This window comes from Stylophora pistillata, chromosome 8 (assembly GCF_964205215.1).
Source record: "Stylophora pistillata chromosome 8, jaStyPist1.2, whole genome shotgun sequence".
In the NCBI taxonomy this organism is placed as follows: Eukaryota; Metazoa; Cnidaria; class Anthozoa; order Scleractinia; family Pocilloporidae; genus Stylophora; species Stylophora pistillata.
The window spans coordinates 19,498,038-19,515,898 of NC_142526.1; the positions used below are offsets into that span (position 1 = coordinate 19,498,038).

Sequence of the window (17,861 nt, forward strand, 5' to 3'; positions counted from 1 at the left end):
GATGTCAGCAGTCACATTGCTGAACACCATCGACTTACCAACCGCAACATTGACTGGGACTCTGCGCAATGCCTAACCTACAGCACTGACTATTTTCAACGACTGACTCTGGAAAGCTGGTTTACTAACTTAGAACAGACTCCCCTAAACAGATGTCAACAACTACCCGCTCCATACAAAAGACTCATTCACGACATAAACATCACAAACGACCGAAAAAGAACGACCTTACTTTACCGACAGATCGAAACAGACCAATCACGACCGACTTACGTCACTTGAGTCTTACAGCCAATAACATCACGGCAAAACCAACCGATCATTTCACACGAACTGGAATAAGAACATTCTACTGACTACAATCATTCACTTGACTCTGATGATGACTTCCCCACAGGTTGTCGAAACGTCAGTCACTACCACCGACAACAGTCCTTTTCAGGACTACACTCACCTGGACGATCAGACTACACCTTCACAAAGAGGAATGTGTCACACAACTGTTCAAGCCGACTACATAATTTAAACCATGGAACTGCAGGACTACGGGACTGTGGGAGCAGCTGTTTTATTTGGCAACTGCGGGAGTGCAGGAACAGCATTTTAATTTGGTGACTGTGAGACTGCGGGAGCAGCTTTTTAGAGATGCATGTTAAGTGCCCGGGTATTCTGAAGTTTAGCCAAAGGCTTAGTGTTAATCACTTGCAGTGACAGTAAAACCGCATTGCACTGTGCATCTTTTGTTACGCATAAAGTTATTTATTTAGATAAATAGGCATGCGCAACTTCCAAGAGCACGGTAAAAAATGGTCGTAAAAGTATTTTTAATGCTTAATCCTTACCTGTAGCGGTTGACCTGAACTTCAAACATGGTATCCATTAATCAACCGAGTTTTGTAGCCGCTATGACATAATTTTTTTTCCCATTCAAACACCACCAAAGAAGACAAAAGATAAGCTAAAATGTAACTAATGTTTAGGGTGTCATTTTGGGGCATTGTTTGGTGTAAACATTTGTAGTTAACGCCATTGTCCAAAAGAGTATCAATGTTGGCGCCGCCATGTTGAAATTACCTTTAACTTGATCTCAGTGTTTTTCGTCCGCGGATACACGCGTTTTGTGAGCAGCTCAAAATAATTAGGACTTTCATTATAAGAGTTAGAACCACGTTTTTCTTGCGGCGAGATAAAATTATAGAGGAAAAAGAAGTTTAAATGCCATGTTTACGGAGAAAAACGAATTTTGAAACTGTGTTCTTTCCAGCGCAAATGATGTTCTCCACAGCGCGGACAAGGTCCAAGGGAGAAAAGCGGAAAGGAAACTGAAGTTCAAACTTTATTTTGAAACACAGCGAAAAATCGGCTAGGTTCAATGGCATGTGATTTTTAGCCCCACTTCTTGCCATACCTTTCATTCCTGATCCTTTTACTTTTGAGCGGTACTGTAGCTAGAAGACTGAGACTTAAAAGATACACAGGATAAGTTTCTAAAGAAACTGTGGTGCTGCGTCGGTGGAGGTAACAAGTAGTTTGGTTTTATCAACTAAGTCGATAACGTGAATTGGCCACCAAGGGCTAACGCTTGAAAGGTTAGCTTTTAATCTAACCAATTTAGATAATTTTTATAATGTAAATTGGTGGCCAATTTACATTATTAACTTAGTCCATAAAACCAAATTACCTTGAGACTTAATAGCTGTGCTACCAAGAGGAGACCCTAGCCATAGTCCTTTTTTATGCAAACTTCTATTTTTAAAATACTCGAAGGTATAATAACTGTCATGGCGATTTATTTTGCCAATTTAAAAACTGTATGGAGAGGACTTATCTTATTTCAAGGAAAGATTGGCTCAATGGCCCATTGGACCTGCGTTCATTAAAAAATGAACCTGTACTGAGCGGCCACAGACGTGAATTATAAAAAACAGACATTAGAAACTCTTGTTAGAAGATACTTGTTTTAAGCGGACAGGTCAAGGAGAAATTTTAGTTTCTTATTTTGAGCAATTACATTTTAATACACGCATGTAAAACAATTACACCTGTATATAATTGTTATTCCATTGTTTCTACGAGTAGGTCAATATTAGAATTCCATTTTTATCATGCACTCATCCAATGGCGGCAGCCAGGAAAGTTCTGCTCAAAATGTTCCTCTTTTCCTATGTCCCATCAAAGCATCCATTCGTGGCAAGGTTTTTATTGTTCTTGTCATCAAATCCAAAATATTAAAATATCTAGTTTTGCCCAATAACAAAACACGGTCAAGGTTTTCTTTGATTTAAAGCCAACGCATATCTTTCCGAGAAACAAAGAAAATGGATGGAATCAGACACGAGATGCAGTGTAAGCAAGGTTTCGCCTCGCTTGTTGCGTGGAAACAGGAGACAAACCTGCAACAGTTTCAATTTCAGCAAGTCTTAGTATATGTTGGTCATGAGAGGAACTTGGTTGAGCTTCAACTGACTTATTTCTTCGTTTGGAAAATCTCTCTCTGAGCAGACCTCGGACTCTTTTCGTGGTAACAAAACACAACGTGATAGAAAATCCTGTGAAGAAGTAGAGCAAAAGGTATTGTCTTTAGAGAAATTAGGAATCCGGTAATACGAAAAAAATGGTGCTATTTTCGTGCTATTTTGGCCAACTTAATTTGACTTCATTAAAAATATTCTTCATGTTAGCTGTTATACGTCTTTTGAACTAACCGACTCAACAACGATGCTCCATTAATTTTGAATAGATGAAAGGGCTCTCTATGATAAACCTTCCATAGGGAACATTTTGGTGTTTGGTATAAACAAAAAGTGAGGTCCATTTCACAATACGTTTCAAAAGTATTCTTGGTTTTCATGCGACGTCACAGGCCTTTTCCAATTTTGGATGTCTGCCATGTTAGTTCCTCCTCTAAACTGGAGTGTCCTACTCCCACGTCGTAATGGCTTTGATGGAAACATCGTTCATTATCACTTACTCTCAAAAGAGGGTGTTACATGCATCCTCGAATCCTACAGCCAAACCCCTATAATAGATATCATGTCATACCCCATAGCTGTTTAACACTGTTGAAGGGTATCGTAGGAAGTCAGTTTGTTTCCAATTAGAAGCAAGTGCTAGAATCCAGGTCAGACCCATGACTGTGGTCAGCTTGATACAGATGAGGGTTAATGATGCTTTAGGGCTGTTCGATGCTGCCATGTTGGCAGCCTGTATTGGAGGAAAACGAAGAATATCAATCCTTTTGAAAGGCTGACAAGATTATAGAGACATAAATTGAGATCTACGAAAAAGAGCCAGTTGGACAACATTGTTAAGACTAGTTCCATTTTTCTTGAAAGGGAGGCTATTTTATCGCGAGTTACGCCGGCCCAGAAATTCACCAGATAAACATGGAATTTTACTGGTAATCATAAGTACTTATAGGTAAGGAAGGGCACAGGGAAGTGAAGCATCTTGATACTTCTGGCCAGGAATTGAACTTGGAACACTGCCGCGCTCTAAGCTTTGTGTCCTAACATCTCAAATGGTTGAAAAACCAAATTTGACCTCATATTACACTCACAAAAGGCAATAAAGTTCCTTTATATTTGGACCCATTTTAAGCCATTTTTGGTAATACTAGTTCTCTTCAGTATGATTGGCTATGTTCTTCACTTAAGTGTCAGTATGCTCCCAAGTTTACAATACAGCGTACATACCTTCTGCAAGTGATGAATGGCGTAAATATTTTTGGCAAAGCATATTATATTGAAGACCAACGCAGTGCTGACAGGAATCACCATGGTAACAGTCAACGCTTTTGTGTCGGATATCCAGCAATACACCGAATTTCCTTTTAAAAGAGTCAAAGAGAAAATTTGATCCTAACGCGGTTTATGAAAAAATTTATGAGAAATAAGGAAACACACGATCCAATGGGTTTACATACAGGGCATCCTTTTCTTAATATTTCCAGTATAAATTCGTGTAGTTCTTATTCATAATAATAAAAGAGATAATGGTAATGATTATTGCATGCATTTTTCACAGCGGCTATCCAGGCGAAGAATGCAGCAAACAGTCAACGTATCAATGTCAGGGTTTTAGTAATTGTGTACCTACCCCTCTCTTAAACCAACATTGACCCTAACGTGTTAACTGTCAGTGGACCGTTTTTGTGCTAGGGGATGGGTGGGTGCACAGGGGTAGGTCAGATATCCCAATCAACAGAGGATTTCTGAGACACCAAATCTCTTCTGTTCAAATGTTGAACGAATACGAAGTCCGTAAAGATGTTAAGAATCGATTTTTAAATTCGATATTACACAAAATGTTAGTTAAATTGTTTCGCTCTACAAACCATATCCGATATGAAAAGTTCCGGTGAGGTCCGACGCAGAGCACAAACCAACAACTACCATAGGAAGTCCCCATCCCACAATGAAATATTTGATGAAGATCTTTTTGGTGTCTGATGGTTGTCTTCTTCTGGCAGTCACTAGATGGTATAGACGTAAGTAAAGCATAGTGTTGGCATGCTAAACTTATGAAACTATTTATTCCATAAATAAAGGAAATTTGATAAGGACTTGTGGCTACAAAGACCTATTCGGCGTTGTTTTCAACAGCAATAAAAGACTGCAAGTAATAAACGGTTTGTACTAGCGAGTAGGCTGGTGTCAATAGGCTGTATGGCAGCAGAAACACGCAATTTTGTAAACTTATCAGAATATTTTAGTTTTCGTTACAAAGAATTGTCACATGTCAAATTAAATCACGTCGAACGAATTTCCGTCCAAGGGCTTCGGACTCTCTGCTGGGCGTTCTATTGCGGCAAGTGTTTTTATCAAAAGTGGGTCACAGTAGTTTCGTCAATTCTAAAAATGAGTTCCTTTTTTGTTTGTTCATTGAAATATAGTTAAAAACGCACAATTATTTTCTAACATGTTGCGATTATTCTTTAACATATTACGTTGCGGGTTGATTTCATTTAAAATATGTCCTTCCATTGTTATCTTTCTGGCCCTCTTCTCCCAGTTCCCAAAATTAAATGTTCACGCAGTTAAGTGGTTAGGGTAAATTAAGGTTTGTTTAGAACACGGTTTTGTTAAACAATGGCTAAACTTTGTTTAAATAATCAGACAATTTATGTTTAGAAGTAACCATGCATTTTTTCGCCCAGTTTTCAAGGGAACACACTGAAAAACTGAGTTGATATCTGTTAACTACTTGGTTCTGTTAAAAAACAAAGTTCTTTATTCGCGCACACACTAATCCAAGTAATAGAATGTAGAGCCAAAATTCACAAGTTTTATACCTGCTAGCATTTTGCATATAATTACGGTCACACTACAACGATTCTGTTGTGATAAAACGTAAATGGTGGCGTGAATTGCTGATTATGCAACAATATCGATCTATCATAGAATTAGTGTTTAGGACAACCGAAACTATTTTGAGCCACCTTGATATTGTCGTCACATACCTTTGGTAGAAAACGTAATTGCCGCATCGAAGGCCATGATACTCATCCATGCAAATGTAGAAAGGATATAAAAGTGGACCAAAATAGCGACTGTTTTGCAAAGAACATCGACTTCTGTTGACTTTTTAGCACAGAGAAATATCATTTGATAAAGCAGTAACGCTACAGAGAGATTGATAACACATCGACCAGGAAGGTTTTTAAGTTCCTTAAAGGATACGTAGACTATGAGTAGGACACAGAGTGAGAATATGGACAAAAGCATGCCAGTAAATGTGATGACAAAGAGAGCTGAACTTCCGTTTTCATTTGAGTCATTCTCCCATACATTCTTTATGGTCGGATGATCTGGACACAGAATGTGAACAACATTCTCGTTGTATGAGGTCTGATTCGTCGCCAACATCACAGAACTTTCCTTCCAAGGATATACCGTTTGATTTGGTTGGTTTTTCACAGGATAGAAAACCCGACATGTTTTATTTCTAAAGATAACTGTGCAATTATCAAATTTTGAACTGCAGTTAAGTGCCTGTTGTGAGATAACATGGCTCACTGTTAGAGTATTAGCTGGTTTTGTTGGATGTACATGTTTTGGATCAGCTGGCTCCTCTATATCAGTGCTTATATCCAGTAGAATGCTCAAAGGGGGCACTATTGGCCGCACTGGTTTTCCAGTAGTGTCCAGTCTTCCCTCGGGATTACAAAATGCACAGTGAGGATTTCTATACCTACGCAATACTTGTCCATCTTCAACTGTAAAAGTCATGGCGTACAACACACACAACTGTCTGACCACAGATAGCATTCTCGGCTCTTTAGACGAACATGGTGAATCATGAATCACACAAGACTGTTGATATTTTTCAATGTCTGGCGTTGGTAAATATTTCCATGAACAATCGCCATATTCCTTCAGAAACTTCTTAATTATAGTGATGTTGGGAACAGGTCCCGGTCCAGAGGTGAAGTCGCATGAGATATCAAGACCCCAAAAATACGTGTTTGTTTCGTTGTTACACCTGGCACAGGCAATACTTCTATAAGTTAGATTATGTTTCCAGCCGTAGACAGGTAGTTCTTTCTGTGGCGTGAAATTCAACCTCTGGACAGGATGGCACTCTTTTGTGCTCGCATTGACACTTGAAACACACGTAGATCTCATGACTACTCCAGATGACCAAGACGAACTGTCGACTTCCCCACATTCGACATTCTCCGGAAAGAAAGAACTCGAAATTTTACGACACCTACCGAAAAAAGTGAAGTGTTTAATTTTGTGAAAACAAACTAACAAAAAAAAAAGACTTATTGTGTACCTACACCCTTACGCCTTATGGGGATAGCTAATGTTTTATTTAGACCACAATTTACCTTGCGCTATCAATGGTTCTTTTAATCATTTGTCATCATTCATTTTCATTATCTGTTATTCCTGAATATTACTCATATTGATACCCCTCTCTATTAACCCTTTTTACGTAAATTTCCTCTCTAGGAAATAGGAGAGTATGTTGGTGTCCTGTCTGCGTGTTTCTGTAACTAATGGTTTAACTGATATCATGTAACTTGTGTTTCCAGTTTTATTAACTCTTTATTTAGTTTTATAGAAAGCTAATGTCCCTTTTTGCTTCTATTTCACTTATATTAATTTCTTTCGTTTGCTTCTCCGTACAGTTTGCTTGTACAGGGGCACAAATAGTAAGAGCATGAGAAGAACCTTAACGCCTTAGCTCGATCTTTTCACTCTAAGAATTTTCATAATTTCATCGTGCTGTAAAGGAAATATGAATTCAGGTCAGTGAGCCTTACCTTGAGTAAAAATCAACGCAACAGTCCCCAAATGTTTCGCACACCCTATCACAATAACAACTCTTAGACTGTTGTCTTTCTCCAATGTAACATCTCCCTCCACATGACTGTGCTGACGAATTCTTCTGTTTAAGCATTACTGTGAAAAACTCCTTTTCGTTTGGTACAGTGATGTTTTGTTGACGGAGTATTTCAGAGATATTTCTCAAACTAATAAGTTCATTTTTAAACTTCACAACAAAGTCATCTTTCCTTGAACCTGAATCAGAGAAAAAAAAATCGACGTAATTGGCGGCACTGACTCCTGCAATGTCAGCAACTCCTTCGAAAATGATATTCATTCAGAAGCTAAGAGAGAAGGAAACTCTTGCATCCGATACCTTTTTCAAGTTAGTATGGGATTTTGCTATAGAGAAAACTGAAATGACAAATAAATAAATAATTAAATCAAACAAACAAAACATTAACCTACATACACACATGTACACAAGTCATATCTGTCTATTCCGCTACTTGAATCAAAATCAAGGAAGAATAAATCAATTTGTCAAAGCCTTCGATGGTCAATACTTCTTTCAGCCTGTCGATTTAGTTATCCAGAAACAAATCGTTCACTAACACATTGTACTTACCAATTGGTGTTGGAAATTGGAAATCTGTTCCTTTGGATTCGGCGTTATGTTCTTCATTTTCCTGAACCTTTGCTGGCAGTGAAAGACTCGATGGTGCAATAGCGAAAAAACAAATTGATATCCGAACAAAGGCGCTAGAATTCATGACCAGAGATCTTTTAAGTTTCATGAACTAAGTAGAATCCTATTGTGACCATAAGTGCAATTTTATATTAGCAAACTCATCTCGCCTCCCCCTTTTTCACAAATGTATGATGCGTGATAGCTCATTATGAAGGACTTTACGAATTCAAAACAACTGCCTTGAAGTTAAAAATGTATTGGACTGGCTTTCAATAGAGCAAATACTTATCTTATGTCTCACTGTTGTCCGGTTTTCTCTCCTTATCGGTGATCTTTTTTCCGGCCCAAGTAATTTAATATCTGTGGGATTGTTGAGCTGCTTTTCTCTATTTGAAAGTGTACAAGTCGAACAAAGAGTCATAATTTAGGTGCAAAGAGTATCTTAGTACACGATCCATAAGTTTTACCGAGAGACGAGGTTTTTTCTTCCGCGCTACGTTCTGCAAACTTGATTAATCTGCTGCAAGAAGCCTTTTAGGAAAGCAAATACAATTCAGAACTTGGACACCCAAAAAACAAATATAACAAGAAATTTTATTAGTATGACTAGCAGCTGAAAAGATTGTTAATTTACAAGATGTAAAATTTATCGGCTAAAACCTTTGAGTAATCAACGAAATCCGAAGACGTAGAGAAGCCCCTTTTTCTTAATTGCAAATTTAATTTTTAAAGAAACAAAATTGCTTTCGAAATTAAAAAAAAAAAGATCAATGATTCATTTCATGACCGGCGCTACAGTATAACGGTTTTTGGATGCGTCCGTTAAAATTATATGTCGTATACAAATAAAGTGGCGACTGTTCGTCAAAATACACAAAGGAGATCAATTGCTCATCCTGACACAAATCTGACGGATGGTTTTGAATTTAGAAAGATTATTCATTTAAGAATTTCGTTAAAGTCTTACCCCTGTTGAGAGCTTCATTTGTAAAATCGCCTTTTTCGCATCACTTGTTGATAGAAAAACATAGATAAAAAGAGGAAGATTTGGATATCGGAGACTTTATTAGTCTTCCAAAAATGGTAGTGCTGATGTCAGAAGAAAATATTCAATTAAAAATTTTCCAGAAAAAATGTATTTTTCTACGTTTTTATCACGCCCTCAGGATCCATGTAAACATTCACGATAAAAATGGTTCCAATGAACCCCAGTTCGCTATGACGCATATGTTTCATTAAAAAAGTCCGACTCTGTTTACTTTTCGGTTTTTTAGGGATCTTTTTAATATAGCTGCGACTGACAGTTTTCTCATCTTTCTTCTCATAATAAAAGACTTAAGCTTATATAAAGAATGAGGAAGACTTCCAGGGGTTGGAGAGTCACTTTTAATCGAATTTATTATGTATTTTACGTTGTTTCCTTTTTGAAGCATAAACTTGGTGGGTGCTTGATCCGAACACGATGAGTCACTAGTGACTAAGTGATAGCTATCATTCTGATTATATATTCAAGTCACAAATAGACGTACGCATAGTGTTAAACAACAACAAAAAAAATTGTTACAATTTGCAGCTCGGAAATAGATCTGACCAAAAATTGTCCTTTTATTTCAAAGGATGTTAGGTTAAGCTTAGCTTAACTCAGCACCTGTAACATTTGAGTAAGTTGCATTTTGTGCTCTAAATTAACCGCAAAAGCTGAGGACAACATTATATGAGGAACATGTGGCATCCTGGCAAGTCACAGAAAGCTCGGGACAAACATGGAACAAGATCTTGAGGAATCGTTTGGATAATAAAAAGTATGAGCTTTTTATGGATTGTAGAAACTGGTTGTTCAAACCATTACAGCTACGTAAAAGGTGTTTTGACACGTAGATACCAATATAAGTGGGAAATAATTTCCCTAATTATTAGACAATCATAAGCATGGAAATATATTACACTGACTACCAGAGTACGTATAACATCTATCAAACATCTGTTTATTTGAACAACACAACATGGTTCGATCCTTCGATCAACGTTAATTTTCTACAGTTTCATGTACTTGCAGGTATATAATTTTTAATCCTACTTGAATCATACTTATTACAGTAATAACATCAACTGACTTGCGTTCATACACCAGTGCCTTACATATACTAATTATTTACAGACGTATTGCACCAAAAAAACGTGTGTACATGTACTGCAATTCGTAATACTATTGCTTATGCCATTTACAATACGATCACTGATAATACGATTGCAATGTACCTCTAATATCACGGTCACTAATGACCTTTGTCTAGGCAACCATCAACTTTTGATATTTAGAGAAGCAGTTCGTTTAAAACCGACAGTTATTATATGCATATTATACTGTGTTCGTTTTCGCTGTTGGAGTTGTGACTCACTTATTCCCTGGCAACGATGGCTGAACCTTCAGCTCTTTCAACATCAGTGATTCCCAGTGTGCGTTGGTCGTGGGTGGAGTTTGTTTGGGGTTCAACCGCACGACTCATTCGATTGCAAAATCTCTGTTTGAAGAGGCCTCGAACTCTTTTAGTGGTTACAAAACATAATGTGATGAATAACCCTGTAAAGCATTACATTAGTAAATTAGCCATATCGAATGACAATATAACAAGAGTACAATACCATAGTTTTCTATCTTCACTAAGTATTGCCATCACATCCTGGGAGGTAATAAATCTTCTGCCCACGGAATAAAGCTTAAATTGCAGACTTGAAATACATCTCACCCAAGGAACAGAAGGATAAAGTCGGGGAAATAAAACTACTTTTTTGTAATGCTGATGAGCTAAAAATTGAAATAGATGTGGGAAAGAAAAAAAAGGGAATAAAAAATCCTCACAACACGGAAAGTCTTCACTCCCATCAAGACAAGTACAGGCCCAATTCGGACTTGTGAGGAAACAGGGATTAAAAGCTTTGCTCAGGTTATTCCATATACACTGTAACTTAAATCAACTCATGTACCTTGCAAACTAATTTGGTTATATCAACTAGGTTGAAATTGTAATTTGGCCACCGTAAAGAGTTAAAAAGCTGACGTTTCGCGCGTTAACCCGTTAGAAACTTTCACCCTTTATTACCTTGCAAACTGTTTAACACAGCGGAAGGGTGTTGTAAGAACTCAGTTTGTTTCAAATGAGCAGCAAGCTCCAGAATCCAGGTCAGACCCATGACTGTGGTCAGTTTGATGCAGATGAGAGTGAGAGAAGCTTTAGAGCTGTTAGATGCTGCAAAGTAGTCAGCCTGAGTGAAAAAACAAACAAAGAAACAAACAAACAAAAAAGTATCAGAAAACTCCTTTAAGCCTTGGCTTCTCAGTAGTGTCGGCTTTTGTCACCCTGCTTCAGAAGAGTATATGTAGTAAGTTAGACCAATTGAGAACCTAGTATAAAGTTGTTAATTCTCTCCGAAAGGTTCATGCTTCAATGTGATTTACCTGTTGTAAATAGCGAATGGCATACACACTTTTACCAAGGCAAATTAGATTGAAGATCAAAGCAGCGCTGACAGGTGTTACCAGGAAAACAGCCAGGGCCGTGTTATCTGATATCCAACAGTAGATAAAACTTCCTATTGGAAAAAATCTGACAGTAAATTCAATGCAACTCATCCCACAATGGCAGATTATGATAAATAATAAGCGAAAATATTTGATGGCTTTTTGGCTCATGGCGAAGTATTACCTCGTGAAAGGCAAGAAAATGAAAGGAAATGACCATGGAAACAGACATTCGTAATTAGAAAAGATAAGATAATGACTTTATTGGATAACAAACAACTGAAACAAATAACTCAAATTGAACATGACATAAATGGCAAAAATGCGAAGAAAAATACAATTAAAATTTTACTTTTTATTTTATCTCATGAAAGATTCGAGTGTGTTCTCTTCTTGAGCAAAAGTTACCAACTTAAGGGAAGTTTACTGCTCGTCATGAAACGAAAATGGATTGGTCTAGCTGAGAGTTTAATTTGGGATATACTCACATGTTTTGTTTACATACCGTATCCGATATGGAAAATTCCAGTGAGGTCCAACACAAAGCATAAACCAACGATTACTGCAGGCAGTCCCCATCCCATCATGCAATACTTGATGAAGATCTTTCTGATGTCTGATGATTGCCTATTTGCGTCAGCCACTAGTTTGTATAATTACAAAGGAACACCATTTCATTAGGAGAATGGCTTAATCAATTTTCAGCATTGTCCAGTTCGCATGGTTTTACTTCAAATATGAAACAAATTGGCGCAAATGTTGGGGAGGAAATCTGAGAAAAGGTAAGATGTGCCATGAATTGATGTGTGAACAATTCAGGAAGATCACAATGTTTTTGCATTCGAACGACTTTCTGTAAGTTTTCGCTATTCAAATGTCACCTATGATTCCTCCTTTTTTGTTATATAGCAGTACTATGACAATACGGTATGATTCTGTTAGTGAAAATTCGGCAGCTTGATCATTGTTTTGAAAGCTAGAGCAGAGAAAGATTTTCATGCACACATGCAAGGAGGGACCAGTGAAACCTCGCTATGTATTTGAGCTTTTCCTTCCAATCAGGCAAAATTCATTTAAGTCGATACTAGCCATAGTCGCGTAAATGCGTGTCACGCCAACTACAGTGCACTGCATCTCTATGTCTTTATGAAAGGTTTCGGGGTATTGAAAGAATTGAATACCTGAGGCTGTTACCTGCTTCGTTTGGAGAGGCTACATGAAAATAAGTGCATCTTTTATGGTCAACCAGACGCCAACGGTAAGAATCTCCTCTAGGGATGGGGTGCTTAGTGGTCCTATGTGACGGGTGCACTTACCTGTCGTACTGAAAGTATGTGCTGTACCTACGGTCATCACCGTTATCCATGAAAATAGCAAAGAATTGATCTTGAAAGAAATGACTTTCCGAGGAGCGTTTTTGCTTCGTAACTACGTGAAGAAGTGTCCCAGTATTAAGGGTTCACTTACCTGTTGTAGTAAAGCTACTTGCTGTATCAAAGGCCATCACCGCCGTCCATGAAAACGTGGAGAGAACAAAGAAATGAAGTAAAATGGCCACTGCTTGGCAGAGGAGAAGGACTTCTGTTGACTTCTTAAAGCTGAGAAAAAATGCTTGGTAACACAATAACACTGCAGAGATATTGATCACACATTTCCCGGGAAGATTTCTAAGTTCTTTGAAAGACAAATAAACTATGAGAAGAAAACACAGCGAGACGATGGAAAAAATCATACCAGCAAGGGTGATTTTACTTAGCCCCAAATTTTCATTTTCATGTTTCTTGAGTGCATCTTTTGGTTCAGGCTGGGCTGTTGGGCACAAAGTGTAAACATCGTTTCCCTGCAATCTTATAGAGTCGTCGTCATATGAAATTTGAGTTGGTGTCAGTGCAACAAGCGTTTTGTTTGACGACAAACTTGCCAGACTTGATTGATTATTTCCCAAAATCAAAACTTGGCAAGTGCAGTTGTTAAAATTTGACGTACAGTTGAGCACTTGGGAAGAAATGTTGAAAACCTGAAATCGAGGAGCTTCAGCATTGATCGTAGGTTCCATAGTTTCTCTCGAATCAATTGTGAATTTTACGTTTGTGCTCACATCAAGAAGAATTCGTAACGGAGGAGTGTAGGATTCGTATACGTTCAAAGACGATATCTCTGATGACCCAGCTGATTCAGTTTTCTGGGGAATCAGCCATCCTTCTTGATTACACAAGGCACAATGAGGATTCCTGTAGCTTCTTTTACCATCAATCTTGAAGACCATAGAGTATAATTCACACAATTCTCGAACAACAGGCAAGATACTCAACTTATTCGACGCACAGTGTGCATCCCTTACCACACAACTTCTATAATAGTCTGTAAGGTTGTGAGTTGGTACGTATTTCCAGGAATAACCTTTGTGGTCCGTCAAAAATTTCGACATAACAGTGAGGTTCGGTGGACTTCCTTTGGTACTTTTGCACGAAATATGTAAACCCCAAAAACTGGCATTTTCTTCGTTATTACATTTGGCGCAGGCAATGCTTCTATATGTTACATTTTGTTTCACGGCAAAGACAGGAAGTTCTTTTTGTAAAGTCATATTCAACTGCTGGACAGTCGAGGTGTGGCAGTCGTTGGTGCTATGAATGTTTGTGTACGAGCCGCAAGTAGATCGCATGATTACCCCGGACCATAAAAAGTTGTTGACATCTCCGCATTCCACATCCTGAGGTACCCCATCGCTGCTATTTTGACTACACCTGGAGAAAACACATTAAGATGTGTTAAAGGCCTGTTAGGAAATTGAAACCGAGTCTTAAACGAAGCTTTAGTAGCTTCTTTTTTATTTGTGTTTCTTTCTTCTATAATCCTTTGATAAGGCCCTCTTCAGTCTCAGTCTTCCAACACGCTCCCTCCCACAACGTGTTGTATGATTATTTCAAAGAACAGATGCCTAAGCGACTAAGGGCCCCGGTATTTGTCGAGAATTACGGAGGATACAAAACCTAAACTAGCTGCCTTTTCGTCAGCCTTTTTTACATTCGAAATCGAGATGTAATTTTTTTTTTAAAATGGATCGATAGAAATATCAGAAAGGGAGAAATGAGAAAGGTTTGTTTTTTCAGCAAAAACCTGCCAAGCTACATACCTTCGATAGGGATTCAAAGTGATGGCTTCGAGCTCGAAATGTTAGCTTTGCTTTCGAGGAACGGGTTATAAGCTCTTTTACATTAAAGCTGGATGCAGTCTGATTTTCGTTCATTCAAATCCATCGACCAATTTTGTGATACCAATGACTTTGAAATGACTTACACTTCTCGAAATGTGGCTAATTTCTAAGAAGAAAAAAAAATTTTGGGGTTGAAAAATCCCGATGTAAGGAGAGAAAGGGATATAAACCTTTGGAAATCCAGCAGGGGGTATAGGGCCGTGGGGAGGGCCTAACAAAGGATGACCACAGAACGAGAGGAAAAAAAGCGAAAATAGGAAAAAAAGGAAACTTCTGCAGCACCGAATATCACGGATGTCATAGATCAGAAGCAATACTTCCCGTGGTGAATAAATGCTATAATGATGAGATTTAACCTTTGGGATCGGTTATAGGATAGATTGAAGAGCTGTAGTCCGAATCTTACTTTTTTTTAAATTACAGTTCGTTCATTCTTCTTTTCATTGTTAAAATGCAAAATACCGGGGTTTAAGTAAACAACTGAAATACCTCTTACGAGTATTGAATATTCTCCAAATACTTATTGAAAGCTGGCTGTGGAAAAAAACGGAGGGTATAGTCTGGAGAAATTTCTGTCCTCAAGTGACGGGAAATCTTCACTTTCGCTGATGATGATGATGCTGAAAATCTAGATTTTCTGCGAAAAACCTAAGTTGCACACCTACGAATTCCCACTTTTTCCTTGTCACTGTGCAATTATTGATACCGGTAGCCCTTAATCGAAATTATTACTTTTAATTTTATATGGGGACCCTTCGCTTGTAATCACCTCGAGTAAAAATCCAGGCAACAATCACCAAATATTTTGCATGCCTTGTCACAGTAACAGGTCTTGTCCCTTTTTCTTTCCTCAGAGAAACATCTGTCTGTACACGACTGATCTTCTAATGTCTTCTTTTTATTCACCTCTTCAAAAAACGAATCTCCCTCTGGTAGAGAGACATTCTGCTGACGGGAAATATCTCTCAGACTAGTAGTCTGTGCCTTGTACCTCACGATGAAGTCGTCCTTTGAACCTGAATCCGGAAGAAAAAAATCATCATGCAATTGGCGGCGTTCGCGTTTACTGTCAATATTACTTGCACTCATGCAGTCTTCCTCTATTTATGCAATTCAACTGATTACCCCATAACTTTCCTGTCTCCTGGAACAGTGATTTTGCTTTCTTTTTTGACGAAATGGCTTTAAGATGCTTTAATAGCTGATAATTTCACCCTTGAACCCGAAAGTCACCTTCGTAAAGATCTAAATCAGGAAGAGAGAGTGAACATTTTATGGGTGATGTTGATGGTTTTTTTTAAGAATCCCTTGGTGAAGAGGATGAATATGTATCCAGAAGAAAGCCGAAAACCCAAACTCAGATACTTACGGAGTAATATTGGAACGTTACCAGAACCGTCTGAGCTACTGGATCCTTGAACATCGTTATGTTCTTGGCGTCTTGCGGCCAAGAAAGTAAGACTTAAAAGTACAAGACCTACGGTGTAATTGAGGCTTGAGGGGTCCAGGTTCATTTTTAGGCAAAACATGAAAAAATTTGCGAAGACCAGGCTTTCAAAAAACCTATATAAGTTTCACGCCGACAAAATGTTTCACTTTGCACTCCATACTATTAATAAAAATAATGGTTCTCCGACCTGAAGCTGTAGTTCATTGTGAATGACTTTGCGGAGTATATGTCTTTGAAATAATAATCGGATTCGGTTTTAATTAGACTCACACTTATTTGGTACTTCACTGTTTACCCAAATTTCAGATCACACTTCTCTTGTTCAGTCTTGAATAATTTAATAAAAAGTAAGTTGGGTTTGTTCAATTTAAAAAATCAAATTCAAAGGCAAACTGTGTTGAAAATTGTCTGAGAAAACATAATTTAATTTCCAAGAGAGTCATCTTGTAGCATGCCGAGTTTTCACTATTTCGATGTCAAAGCACCTCAGGATCTGAAGAAAGGACAAGAAAGATATCGATGCATTGAAGGGAAGTTCAAAAATCAAAATTGATTTATCATATTAATTGAAACTGCCATTTTCTCCTTGGCAAATATCCTTTTGTGTTTCAGCCTTCTGTTTCTGTTGGTTCTTTAGTTACAAACATGTTAAATTCTTAGCGTTGCACCGATGCTGCAAAACTCTTCACACACAAAACCTTAAATTTCAAAATATTTAAATTTAATAACTGACCTAATTTACGTCATAAGATTAAAGAAAAGCAGCTTAAGTATGTCATCTCAAACCAATGCTATTGGCCGTTTTTCGCAAGTAATCAAATCAGTGTATTATACTGACTCTGATTCTCAATGAACCACTTGGCAAGTGAAGTAAGTAACGTTTTTATATCTTAGAATGATAAAACATTAATTAAAAGAGAACTAACATTTAATTAAGTCGACAAAAGGGGTATCCCTATAAATTATTTACAAGCACACAAGCAAGTAGTTGTTGTTAATTTTTTTCTTGCAGAAATGATTCAAAGTTAAGTTCACAAATATTGTGCAAAAGCGCAACAACTTAAGTGCCTGGTTTCATATTAGGTTAAGTCTTGTGTTACAAGTCCGCGGTCGATCGACTGATCTTTCACGCCGGTTGAGAACTACCTGGAATCATCGAAAAAGTTAGGATTTTGTGAGCCAATACTAAATGAAGTCCGATAAATCGTAAGAAATTGATAGCAGTGCTATAACAAGAAAACGAGGGTCACAAGTATATTCTTGAACAACATGCATACAAACTATTATTAAAAGCTCGTTTAAACGGTTTCAAAATTTGACAAAAATCCATTCAAAGAAGTTGAATGGATGTTGTGCAAATGTTGAGTGCAAAAACAAAGTTATGAGGAGGTTTTTGAAAGGCCTTAGAAAGGAAAAGTTGAATCTATGTTGAATGAAAGTTTAGACCAATTTAAACTTGATTAAACACACTTTCAACGACCTTTAACCATTTTTTACGTTTTCAACAATGTTGGACGACCTGTTCAAACGCACAGAACATTTGGTTGAACAAAGCGTTGAATGCATATTAAAGCAAATGGTGAAACCGTTTAAACGGGCCTTCATGCTGTTTTGAGTGGTCCTGTTGCTATGGACACCTTCAACGGCGAAGAAAAGACCTCAATATTTTCAACAGATGTTTTGCAATTTTTTGTTTAACACCCTCA

The 17,861-nt window shown here is 37.7% G+C and overlaps 2 protein-coding genes across 3 annotated transcripts; both read right to left on the bottom strand.

Annotated features, from left to right (window-relative positions):
• Nucleotides 1-1,368: 1,368 nt before the first annotated feature.
• LOC111338715 (uncharacterized) lies at nucleotides 1,369-9,005 on the bottom strand. 2 transcript variants are annotated; one of them, XM_088730491.1, is made up of 8 exons: nucleotides 8,936-9,005; nucleotides 7,906-8,354; nucleotides 7,274-7,532; nucleotides 5,462-6,711; nucleotides 4,337-4,474; nucleotides 3,696-3,829; nucleotides 3,043-3,204; nucleotides 1,369-2,549 (listed from the first exon to the last, which is right to left on the bottom strand). In XM_088730491.1, the coding sequence occupies exons 2-8, from the start codon at nucleotides 8,072-8,074 to the stop codon at nucleotides 2,421-2,423; spliced, it is 2,241 nt and encodes a 746-aa protein (XP_088586617.1). In that variant the 5' UTR covers nucleotides 8,075-8,354; nucleotides 8,936-9,005; the 3' UTR covers nucleotides 1,369-2,420. The 2 variants fall into 2 exon arrangements, with proteins under 2 accessions (XP_088586617.1, XP_022800965.2); XM_022945230.2 differs by lacking the exon at nucleotides 8,936-9,005 and having other exon boundaries at nucleotides 7,906-8,462.
• A 921-nt stretch (nucleotides 9,006-9,926) lies between these two features.
• On the bottom strand, nucleotides 9,927-16,219 carry LOC148725364 (uncharacterized). Its single transcript, XM_088731485.1, has 7 exons — nucleotides 16,075-16,219; nucleotides 15,475-15,721; nucleotides 12,956-14,235; nucleotides 11,994-12,131; nucleotides 11,426-11,559; nucleotides 11,070-11,232; nucleotides 9,927-10,549 (listed from the first exon to the last, which is right to left on the bottom strand). The coding sequence occupies exons 1-7, from the start codon at nucleotides 16,217-16,219 to the stop codon at nucleotides 10,368-10,370; spliced, it is 2,289 nt and encodes a 762-aa protein (XP_088587611.1). The 3' UTR covers nucleotides 9,927-10,367.
• Nucleotides 16,220-17,861: the final 1,642 nt, after the last annotated feature.

Bases quoted from the DNA above. Each gene is read 5' to 3' on its own strand.
- LOC148725364 (XM_088731485.1), bottom strand. From the start codon at position 16,219: ATGAACCTGGACCCCTCAAGCCTCAATTACACCGTAGGTCTTGTACTT. The intron at 15,722-16,074 runs GTAAGTATCTGA...TTCCGGATTCAG, and splicing joins TAACGTTCCAATATTACTCC to GTTCAAAGGACGACTTCATC. The intron at 10,550-11,069 runs GTAATAAAGGGT...AATGCTTTACAG, and splicing joins TGTGTTAAACAGTTTGCAAG to GGTTATTCATCACATTATGT.
- LOC111338715 (XM_088730491.1), bottom strand. From the start codon at position 8,074: ATGAAACTTAAAAGATCTCTGGTCATGAATTCTAGCGCCTTTGTTCGG. The intron at 3,830-4,336 runs GTTTGTAGAGCG...CTCTTTTAAAAG, and splicing joins AACTTTTCATATCGGATATG to GAAATTCGGTGTATTGCTGG. The intron at 2,550-3,042 runs GTATGACATGAT...ACTTCTTCACAG, and splicing joins CAGTGTTAAACAGCTATGGG to GATTTTCTATCACGTTGTGT.